Raw genomic sequence first — 12446 nt, forward strand, 5'->3', positions numbered from 1 at the left:
TTGACTCAGTGTGAATGTGAAACTTCAGCAGATAGTATTCTGCTTTGATTTCAATAAGCTACAGAGCTACCATACTACTTAATGGGTAAGGTCATTCATCTCTCTTCTGACACAGACCGTAAGACTGAATAATTAGTCGTTCCCCCTTGCTCCACTAAACTAAAATAAAGTTAAAGTCCTGGCAATTTATCTTAAAATCCTTCATGAACTGGAAAGGTCTGATTCTTGGGAATGGTCCCCTTTGACTTGAATATGTAGGTTTGGCAATGATTGAATCATTAGAGAGCCTGGCTGAGGATGTAACCTACACAGTGTACAGGCCTCTGTATTGCCCAAGGTAAGTGTGGGCAATCTATATTGCTACCTATCACTCACTCCTGATGGATAAATTCCTGGAGCAATATGTATGCCAGATGTACAGATACAGAAACATCTGCTAACATACCGTTCAGGCTAAAAATAAAGATGCGATGGCAGCAAAAATTCAATTTTTGTTTCCTTTTCTCTGCCCTCTTCTTTTGCTTTTTAGACTTCTCAACAATTCCCATTGGTAGAAGCCAGTTGCCATAGTACAGTAGGTTAGCTGCACTGAGACCTAAAAACGTCCACTTGACTGTCTTTGGCTTTCAGCAACAGAAAATTAATCAGAGTTTTGAAAAATACAGCAATCACACACGCTGGGCCTCTGTTGTGCTGACTTGTGAAATGATATGCTGACTGCAAGTGCTATTAATCACAGGAATCTTTGAGCATTAGAATTTTGCAGCAGTGGTAGAGAGAGGTGTTTAGGTTAGCAGCAGTGATGAGCAAAATGTATATGTGTGAATAAATCTGAAATTAAAATGAATGAAGGGTAGGAATCTGCTAATCCCTGGCCTTGCTGATTTAAAGTGTTGGGGCCTCAGTTTCATTGTATTTCAGTGCTAGCATTCTTAACTCTAAGCAGTGTGTCTAGCATTTTATGTACTATGTCCGAAGTTTGGGTAGATGGTAACCGAGAGAACAGGGCACCATATTAATACAAATTAAATATTTTTTCCTTCATGTTTTAGGCTCACGGTGGAAGTGGAAATTTCAGTTGGTCCTATTCTAACCAGGCTGTTGCTACAGTAACCGTCAAAGGAGTCATGACAACTGGAAGTGATATTGGTGTCAGTGTTATACAGGCAAATGATGTTCAGAACCCACTGCACTATGGAGAAATGAAGGTAAACGGTATTTTCTCTGGCCTCTTCTGAAATTTGACTTTAGCAGCTGTAGAGAAGGCAGGGAGAGCTGTCAGTCAAGAAGCAGAGTGTCTCTTAAACCACAACCCCTGGTCACATGTCCCACAGAATTCTGCGTCCATGCCCTGCGGCAGGCAAGCTGAGTCAGAGCTCACGCTACTGGGGGCTCCTCTCAGACTGTCTCTTTAATTACTATTTTAATGTCAGTCCCAGCGATGAAATTTAGCCTGTCCCTCTACCTCCTCTCCCAGGAAAGGCTTTTCCCAGTTGAATTCTTTGTTAAAAAAGTAACAAATATTCACTCGTTGCAGGCCAAGCAATCAGCCTGATAACCCTAACTAAAAACACTGTTTGTTGCCCTGCAGAGCCTCTGCCAGAAACAGTTTGTTTTTCCCTTATCCTAAATGATAGCAGACACCATCCAGGTGGATGGGCATTTCTCAGCAAAGATAGAAAGTCAGAATTTTACAAAATCCCACGTGACAAACCTAGCTGAGCTCCAGATCCCCAAACAAGCTAAAACTTGTTTAGAAAAGACACCATGATTCCTTTAGTGGGTTATTGCTTTAGAAGGATACAGGGAACAAAAAAATATACCTCAGTCAGGAGGCATTTGGAAGCATTGGCCACCTCTCTGCAAACCCATACCCGCTCTTACTGCTTTTATAGAATAATCATTGCTTGTGGTAGTGACCTAGTGGCAAAAAATCTAGGAACAAGCATCACAATCTACCTACAAGAAAATCTCTGTGACAAGAAGTGGGGGAGCAGAAAAGTCCCTACTTGAGGCTTATGATGGAGCTCCATGAATTTAAATACGTTTTCCTCGCATTTTTGCAGCTTTGGAAGTTGGGGGAACTTACATGATGCTTAATGTTCCTTAATGGAGAACTGGCTAATGCCTTTAAGTAATCCTGAACAAAAAATGGAAGAAAATAAATTTAATGGATAAACCATATTTTATTTTATTTTATTTTATTTTATTTTATTTTATTATTTTACAAAAGAGAAGGCAGTAGCCCCAGTTGTTCTGGTCAGATTCTAACTTGGGTAACTGCATTCTGCCTACTTCAAAAACGGTGTTATTTTTCACTGTATTCAACTGTTGTGTAGCATTCATGGTGCTCTTGGGAATACAGGCAGCCCCAATATAGCATGGCATGTAAGCACATGCTTAACTTTTTAAGCTAGATTGGGGCCAAAATGGGCATACCCTTGTCTGTATCACCCTCAGTGAAATGCAGCCTCTGAAGCATGGGCCTGGCCTGAATGCAGGCTTTTGAAAAAGGCAGAGTAAAAGTAAAGCTTTAAAAAGCTAAACATTGTAGAGAGAACCTGAATTGAGGGGTAAAAGCTTGCTTCTGAACTCCAGCAGTAGAAGTAAGAGATGGTGGTTGAGAGCTGCAAATTTGTGTGTGATTTTTTTTTTTTTTTTTTTTTTTGACTATTTTGAGACCTGGAGCAGGTATATTTGTGTACAATATGGTCATAAATAGAGAACTCCTCACCTGGAATATGCTTATTTATGCCAAGCGATGAGAGACCCAGTCTGGCAAGCAACTTTTCACCCTTACATCCAACTGAGAGCCTTGTAAAAAAAAATGCTAGCCATCTCCAAGAAAAGGTGGCAGTTGAGTTCGGAAGAGCATTTGTAGACTTGGAAGAATGCACTTGCATAACAGGTGCATGGATATAATTTAGCAGCTGATGTGGAGTGAACTGATTGGATTAAAATTGCAGACACTGGTGACCCAAAATGCCTAATCGCTTTTATGACCCCCCCTTATCCAGCATAGCTAAAATCCTTCAGGTTCCACATTGTACCCTTGTTTGCTTCAGAGCTCCTTCTGGCAAGAGTGTGAGAGAGTATGTGCTTGTCAAACTCTCCAGTACTGTCCCGTAATGAAAAGAGAGCAATTTAAGCAGCCAGACTTTTTTGTTTAATATGACTGTGTTGGAAAAAATCTTTTGAAATAAAACTTGCTGGGTCAAACTGCATCTGCAACATCTTTGCAGGGTGCACCAGCTTGCTTTTAATGTATTTTAAGTTAACTACATCAATTCTACAAAATGTAGTTTAAATGGACGTTAAACATAGTGTTTAAATGTGTAAACTGTGATGATCTGGCCGTTAAACCAGTGTTAAAGCAAGATGGAAACTACTTTACAATTATCAGGGGGTAGCCGTGTTAGTCTGTATCTACAGAAACAACAAAGAGTCTGGTGGCACCTTAAAGACTAACAGATTTATTTGGGCATAAGCTTTCGTGAGTAAAAACCTCACTTCTTCGGATGCATAGAGTCAATCTCTACTTTACAATCTTTCTGTGACACTGCGCCCATATTATCTGTGTCCCAAAGATGTCACTTTTTAGCAATATGACAGTTGCCTGCAGGAGATTCAGAAATGATGTTTTTAATTAAAGCTCTATTTCCAAATACAATTCAAAGTTTATAGACGGTAATAACTCAGAAAAATGCTTCTTACCATGCAAGCTTTTAGAGCAATACATTGAGCAAATTGAGCATCGTGTGAGCATCTCTGCTAACGTGTTAAATGTTATGTGTTCTGTTTGGAATAAATTGAAGTGTTTGGGGTAGGAGCTTTATCTGCTGACCTTGATAAGCAAATTATAAGAATAGTCGTTTATGTTCCATGAGGATTGCAGTTTAACACCATACCATATGGTCTAACAATTTACCCTGAAGCTTTTGGCAGATGGTTTAAAAAGTTAAAGATGCTGCAAATGAAAAGCTTTGATCAAAGCAATGGTTATGAAGTGTTACAATCCGTCTGATGGTTTCTTTAACATTAGCAAGAAGGTAACAAATCGGAATAACAAACAAATACTATTCAAGGGCCTGCTCATCAACACTTCAGATAATGTCTTTAAACATTCTATTAATCATTTCAGACCATCTAGACTCCTAGGATCTGATGCTGCCTCTCTTACTTACACATGTAACCCTTTTGATGTCAGAGGTGCTTCTCACATCATGCATCTGACGAAGTGGGTATTCACCCACGAAAGCTTATGCTCCAATACGTCTGTTAGTCTGTAAGGTGCCACAGGACTCTTTGTCGCCTCTCACATAAGGATTACCTGCATAAATAAAAGTTGCAGGATCAAGCTCCAGATTGTCATTTTACTTAGTGAGATTTCCGCTATTGTACCAAAAAAACCCAAACTATACCAAGCACTGAGCACCCTTGACAATCTCTTATAAATACACTATTGAAAAAAGACACCCTGAATCAGAGTCTATTAACATAGTTATAGAAAAAATTAATATAAACTTCCACCAGCATTTCCCTCATACAGTGCTGCCATCTCCTTTCTTGATCCAAAGCCCATTGAAACTGGTTGAAAGACTCCCATTGACTTCAATGGGATTGGCTCAAGCCCTTATACCCGTGGAACTTCAGCTCAGAAACTTCCTCTGTCGGAATCTGTGGTAGTGTCTTATTGGGGGGAAAGGTCCAACGTTTTAAAATAATCCCAGAATAAAATAGGCAGCAGATTATAGAGTGCATAAAAATAGGTGCAGGTTTCAATGCACTTGTGAAAAGATCTCTTGTCTGGTAGAGTATTAAAATTTTACGGAACACTTCTAGTCACTCTTTCGCACCTCTCCCTGGCAGTTATGGGGAACAGCACTGTTGGGACTCTGGGCAGTTGTTTCTAGCCCTCTTCTCTCAGAGGGAAACTTACTGTGGTGAGGTGTCCTTGAGAGGGTTTTTTGGGGGGGAAAACGTAATTACTGAGTCTTAAACTTTCTTTCTAGTTCCTTATGTAGCTGAGTCTTACGTTATTGTTTTTTCTTGTCTCTCTCAGGTATATGTAACTGAACCTAGTGGCATGGAGTTCACGCCGTGTCAAGTTGAAGCACGTGTGGGTCAGATACTGGAGCTGCCCTTGAGGATTAATGGCCTAGTGAATATTGAAACCAGTGAGATGGTCACACTGAGCGATTGTTCACATTTCGACTTAGTCGTGGAGGTAGAAAACCGCGGCGTCTTCAAACCACTCCAAGGTGATTTTAAAAAACAAAACAACCCCCGCCCCATGTATTCAGTTCAGGTTACAAGACAAATAGAGATGTTACAAATATAAATCATTCATCTACTTGTAAGGACCTATTTTAATGGATTCATGGCAGATTACTAGAGAGATGTCCAACTGCAAATACAGAGACCATAGTAGTCCAACATTTCTGTATATTGAAGATGCCTATTTTTTTTTTTTTTATGGAGTAGCATTTTTATTTCTTTGTCTTTTAGTATTTAAGGATACCAAAATCTCTTGCAACAAATAAGCCAAGTACACTGAGGAATCTTCAGACTCACATACACGCTGCTCTACCCCAGACCTTTCCACTGTTTTTTTCAAAGTCCTTGCTGTAACAGACCTGATGGTTTCCTCACCAGAAATGACCAATTATGTCAGGTTTTGAGGAGTCACATTGGCTGAAGTGAAGATACCAAACTCTTTCACTTATGATACCGTGCCCAACTTTGCATAAAGTTCTCTTTTCAATTCTATTAAGCCATTCACCCATTTAATTGTTTGCTTGTTTTCTAGGAGAAATGGGGGCCAAGGATAGCGATTTCTTAAATTCCATTCACTGCAGTCATTGAAGCAGGGCCAAAGGATTGTCTTTCTGAAACTTACTATATTAAGCAGTGCATTTCCTCAGGTGCTTCCCCAGCTGTTTCCACCATTATAGCACTTGTCTGACCAGAATATGGAATGTGCAATCTCTTCTAAATTTGCCATTAACGAATCCTTCTGCACTAACAGGCTGAGCAACTCTGTTGTCATCTGGTGTCTGCTGAACCCAGATTACCTTGCACCCACAATCCTTTGTTAGCCTGCTTCTTGTTAGTTAGTTCTTCCTTGTGTTGTATTATTGAGCCATCAAAGCAGTTATTGTTAGACTTAGGGCGTCTGCTTGCTAAAGCGGCAACTCTTTTAAATGTCATTCTACCTAGTTTGGATATGTACCTTATTTGCCATTGTTCTGTTAAAAAAAAAAATCCAGTTAAACCCAAAAAAAGAGAGAGAAGAAAAGAAAACCCCACAAAACATCTGGGTTAGCGAACAGGCACATGCCATGAAACTAAGAACTTTCCCCTAGATAAAACTTAGAACTTAATCATTAACTTGAATGTAGGTAATACATCATGCTCTGTGCAGTAAAGATTGTTTTAACCGTGCATTTTATTTTGGCTTAATTACAAGCCAGATTCAATTTAGAACAGCAAGGAAAAAATACTCTGCTAAAAGAAAGAGCAAATTATATTACTCTGTATCCCAAAGAGAAGACTGATGTCCTTTTAGAAAAATTTGGAAGGAAAAGAAGTTTAATAAGTTTGTATGTTTCATAAGGTGACAGTTTTGAGGCTAATGACAATACATTATTCAATAGAGCTATGAGTATTGCATTTCCTCCGTGCAGTCACTGAAATTATCTGTACATATTCCCTGCATATTTCTAGCACAAACGTAATACTGTCAAGAAAGCTATATTAAAATCTGTATTAAAATGTCTCGCTTATTCTCCCCAAATGTTTACTCTTTATTTGTTTGGGTTTTTTTTGACAGGGAGACTTATGCCAAGTTCTGATTTTTGCAGTGGAGTCAGAGTGAAAGCTGAGGCTCAAGGATACACAACACTTGTTGTTAGTTACACTCATGGTCATGTCCACCTTAGTGCTAGCATCACCATTGCTGCCTACCTACCACTAAAAGTAAGCCTGTAGTAAGATATTCTCTTTAATTGATGCTCTTAAAACAGTCTACTCTTGAAAATTCATTTAAATCTTAACTGAGATTTGATATTATGTGCTAATATATGAAAATGAGAGTCCATTGACTGGGGATGTCTCAATTCAGGTAATCATGTCTCTTAAGCATGTGCTTAAGTACTAGTGGCTTAAGTACTTTTTAGAATCAGGGCCAATACTTACTGCAGGCAGCTTGATTTCTGTACCACGACTTACTTGGTGTCTTTGAGATGTTTCTTGACCAAATCAGTGCCCCAAGCCAAACAAAGGACTTGTTAGAATTCTGTAGTGGGTTAGTGCACTGTATTTCTGTTTCTCCCTTAGTTCAGAAATGAAAGCGAGTTTGGTGCTATCTGAAAACAATCACAGATAGACAGGACTGAAGAAAAGACCTAGGACTAGAATAACAGGGGATACTGTCAGCATGAGTGTGGATTTGCTGGAAGAGTGATGCATATAAGAACACATAAGAACAGCTATACTGGGTCAGACCAAAGGTCCCTCTAGTCTAGTATCCTGTCTTCTGACAGTGGCCAATGCCCGGTGCCCCAGATGGAATGAATGGAACAGGTAATCATCAAGTGATCCATCTCCTGTCACCCATTCCCAGTTTCTGGCAAACAGAAGCTAGAGACATTTCATGTGAGAGTAAGAGAACTTGGGTGCACATGTTGTTCAGACTATTCCTGTTTTTAGCTAGTTTTGCTAGTCTCTAACTTTCATGAATATTGTACTAAATTTGCCCACAGTCATCTTCACTTCAAAAAGGAACTATTAAAAACCACAGTAATAAAGCAAAGGCAGTATATTGCAGATCTCAATAAGAGTAATATAAAATCCTGGGAGATGAAGGTGCTATTCGGTGAATTAAATGGAGAAAATATGCTACTAAATGATAACATATAGTACAAGGTTTATAAAGAGATCTGGACTTGTCAATCAGTTCAAGAAATTGAATCTTTCTGAACTCAGATACATTTTGGAGAAAAATATTATAACTTGAATTAATTAGTTACTCATCAGTAAACTTTGAAGTGGTGGGAGGTTCAAAGCCTTCCTTGTATCTAACTGTCTGTTTAAAATGATTAACGATTGGCCTAATAAGCTAGTAATGAGAGCAGTCACAATTGCATGGCCACAGCAGCAGGTAGAAGCAAGAGTAGCCTATTACCCCTGTAGTCACAGCACACAAAACTATTATTTGGCAAAAAAGGCAGAGTCTGGTGGCCTGTGTAGTCTGTGGAACTGAGTATTTTTTTCCTTGCAAACAATTAAAATGTGTTTCACCATTGGACAGATTACAAAGTGAAATAAGAACCTCATTTAAAGGACAGTATTCACAAGTCCAAGGAATGATTAAGAAGCATAGGACAGTGTGTCAGCTTCATGATTAGATGCCAGAGACTGAATCCACAGAAGCTACCACTGCTGCATGTTAGGATAGCAGTGTTTCAGAATCTGGAATAAATAAATTTGCATCTGTCTAACGATGATTTCACTTTAAAAGATTACATTCTGTCCAAGAGTTGTTTCTGCGGCATTGATCAGAGTAAAAGAAATCCTGTTTCACCAGTATGGAACTAAAACACTAATTTTGTATTTCATCCCCAAGGCTCATTGTAGAGATTTTTTGACAAGGGCACGTTCTGTCCAACAATCTGAAAGTGGGGATCAATTTGGAAATTCACACTAGTCTGTCTTAACCTAGTATACTTGACTAACATAGTTAAAATAAAATAAACAAATAAAATAAGAGTCCATTTGCTGCTGTGTCTCACTCCCATCCCCTGAACTCTGCTTCGCCTCTGCCAATAATCATTCCATCATCTTAATTACTGGCTATATTTATTACAATTTTACTTTTATAAAGTATTCTAAATTCTGCTCTGAGTACTACATAAAAAAACCTAACTCCCAATACAGTTTTATTGGGCAAAGAGGCCACAAATTTTCAGTTCTGTTTCTATGAACTAGGTAAGCTGTTGGGTGTCTGAAGATTGAACACAGCATACATAATAAATTCAAAAGATTAAATTGACATGTAAGAGTTTATACAAGTGAATATAGGTATTGTATTAACAAGGGGATGAGGAGTCCATTCGACTGGGAAAAAGTTATATGAATTGCATCAGTTGAAAAATGAGTGTTTCATTTCTTGGTGTTAAAATACACAGATTGAGATTACAAAATGGAATGCACCAGGTTTGGGGAAATTAAATATAGCCTTTAACAGAAGTAATAATTGGATTCCATATTATGGAATATATGGTGGTGGAGTCTCCTTCCTTGGAGATTTTTAAGGCCTGGCTTGACAAAGCCCTGGCTGGGATGATTTAGTTGGGAATTGGTCCTGCTTTGAGCAGGGGGTTGAACTAGATGACCTCTTGAGGTCCCTTCCAACCCTGATATTCTATGATTCTGTGATTAGATCCAAGAAGTCTTTTTAAAAAAAGAGGAGATCCTTGCACATCTTTCAGACAGGAGGATGTTGAGCTATCCAGAACAGAATAAAAGATCTTCTCTCCCATTGAGTTAAGATATTATCTATTCACTAGAAGTATTACAGATATGACATCAGTGTATCCCTTCTGAGGGCAATGAATAAAAGGGACATGGGTGTATGGAAGGGGGGAGGATAGACTACTCTAGGGATTACTCTGTTATCTTTTCATTGTTGGCCAGTGCTTAGATAGCACAGTGACAGGAACTTTAGAAAGACCTTAGAACTGTGGTTTTCAAACAGTGATCCATAGTACTCTTCCTTGTTGTTGCCATCTGAAGAATGAAATATTTTTATGTATAAAAATGCAGGGGTGAGACATTGGGAGGAGTTGTCTTCCATTAAAATGTCTCTTATGAAATGGTCCACAGAGCGAAAAAGTGGAAGAATCCTTGGCATAAGAAGACAAGTAGGAGTCAAGGACAGGGCAAAAGCATATGAATGAATAAACTTACAGTTTTGGCAACATGTGGATGTCTGTGCAATGAGAATAACCTATGAGGGTTGACTGAAAATTAGTCTGTGCCCAGTATTTATAACCATGTTCCTCCAACCAGCATGCACGAATTTTCACAGAAAGAATTGAGCCATCCTATGTCCAGATCAGTGTTGGTCTGTCTTACTAACATCAGGTTGTGGAACACTTGAAACAAATGATTCTTTGTATATTAAAAATGTCAAACCAATTTCCCTGTTGATTTCCATTGCAGGCAACATCAATGAGATGGGCTAGGATTTAAATCAGTGCAGAATTTGTTCTAATATTCCTGTAGGGTTTTGAAGTGAGACCTTCGTTTCATTTAGTGGGGTAAACAAAGTCAGGGTGTAAAATGCAGGTTCTGAAGAGCAGCTGTACCTGGGAGATTAATCAACCTGAAGGGTTTCAAAAGATCGAGGGTGCAATCTGGCCCTATTTAAGTCAATGAGAAGATTGCCATTTACTTCAGTGGGACCAGGATTTTACTCAGAATCTCTTCCCCCCAGAGTAGCTCAGTTAACATAAGAGGGGGAGATTGGAGAATTATCATCAATAGAAGGAAAAACAGAGTTCCTAAGGCACTGTGGGCATAGCCCTAATGAGCAAAGTTTATTTTAATTGTTGCTAATCATTTTAGTACTGCTGTGTTCTGAATTAACCATATTTATAAAAGTTTTTGTAGAACAGATCATCAGCTAAACTGAAATGATAATCAAACGGCTCTTCCACTGCGAATGAGAAAAATTTCATTATAATGTATGGTCATCTGATAGATTTCAGTATCTTAATATATATGTGTGTGTATATATGTATTTATGTATGTTATGGTGTATATGAATGAGTATAACTTTTGTTCATTTCCAGACTATAGATCCTTCTTCTGTTGCCTTGGTAACTTTGGGTTCTTCCAAAGACATGTTGTTTGAAGGTGGACCAAGACCATGGGTACAAGAACCTTCAAAATTCTTTAGGAACATCACTGCTGAAGATACAGAAAGTATTGGTTTATCTTTATTTGGGCCTCCGACATCTCGGAATCATTTCCAGCACTGGGTTAGAGTATCTTGCAAGACCCTGGGAGAACAAGTAAGTGCCAGAAGCTATTTATGTTGTTCTCTGTCAAATCCTGGGCAGAGTAATTGAGAAGAGAAACCAGATTGATTTATGATAAACTATAGCCTCCAAATGATTAACAGCTTTTGTAATAAGCCAATATGGAACTTGAATAAGTACATGACTGCCTATTGCTTATGAACTCTGTTCAGTCTGGTATCAATCAAGAGTGAAGCATTTTTGAAATTGTTATAAAGAGGATTACAATGGCTTTATTGTAGTATGAAGCCAGTTCATAGTAACTGTATATCATGGAAGGTATTAAAACAGATACATTCAACAGCAGCTAGAAGGATTTATTTACCATGAATAAGATAATTGCAAAAGGTTATTTTAAGAAGAGACTGAACTCTTTAGTCTAACTTGCAATACTGGATCAAACTAATCCTTGGTGTAGCTCCATTGACTTGAATAAATATCAATAAGGGGGCCCCAAGTTCTCTCCATGGTGTACCAGTTTGGTATGCCACTTCTCCAGTCACATATGGGAAGGTGTCCAGCTCTAATGCTCAAAGATTGGGTACACACACAGCCAAGATCCATTAGTGCTTGTTTCTGCAATACGTAGTAGAAGTGAATTCCCCTGTCTGCAGATACTGTTCAGTTTGTATATTGCCTTGCTGTGGTCTACATTTTGACCAGTTATCTAATCATCTTCCAAGGGTTATTAACTACCGAATGTAGCTGGCATCCCAAAATGCTTACTGCACAAAACCCAATTGAGTCTAACAGGGTTAGTCCAAAAGAAACAGTTTCTTGCTGTTACCTCTCCATCGGGGACCTCTGTAAGAAAATATAATTCGGAACCTTCATGATACAGAAATGGTCACATTTGAATGGCATTGCAATAATTCTCACCAATAGCTGATAGGGATTATTCATAGGCAGCCAACAAGGGGAAAACCCAAGGTGCCTGCACTCAATTCAGTCTGATATTATCATGTGAGAGAGAGCTGTAGGGAAAAAATGAAAAAACAAATGTCGTTTTTAAAGCTGCTGAAGTGGCTACAGGACCTCCAGCTCAGTTCTGTGTTGGCTTCCTTTCCCTCCTATGAGGGAATGACCCCAGATGACTGTCTTTATAAGCTCTGAAAGCCGCCTTCTTTTCAGTTTGGTGAGATAGTAATAACTATGAAAAGGGACTGAAAATTTGTGCTTTGATAATGGTCTGGAACAGCATTTAAAATGCATCCTTTTCACTTGTCTGTCTGTGGTATAGAAAGTGATTGGGGCATGAACTCATGAGCCCTTCATATCATATCTTATTTATTCTGTCTTGACACCAGAAAATAACTGAGATGCCTCCAGCAGGATAGTTATACCTGTAAAATATACTTGCAC

At 38.7% G+C, this 12446-nt stretch overlaps 1 protein-coding gene across 1 annotated transcript in view; it reads left to right on the forward strand.

Moving 5' to 3' along the window:
• NUP210 (nucleoporin 210) overlaps window positions 1-12446 on the forward strand; it is a 113001-nt gene that overhangs the window by 46264 nt on the left and 54291 nt on the right. Inside the window, exons 12-15 of the mRNA XM_054033911.1 lie at window positions 1053-1208; window positions 5063-5261; window positions 6833-6978; window positions 10857-11078. Coding sequence (XP_053889886.1) covers window positions 1053-1208; window positions 5063-5261; window positions 6833-6978; window positions 10857-11078 — 723 coding nt within the window. The remainder of the gene's footprint in view (window positions 1-1052; window positions 1209-5062; window positions 5262-6832; window positions 6979-10856; window positions 11079-12446) is intronic.

Source organism: Malaclemys terrapin, chromosome 7, assembly GCF_027887155.1.
Source record: "Malaclemys terrapin pileata isolate rMalTer1 chromosome 7, rMalTer1.hap1, whole genome shotgun sequence".
Classification (NCBI taxonomy): Eukaryota; Metazoa; Chordata; order Testudines; family Emydidae; genus Malaclemys; species Malaclemys terrapin.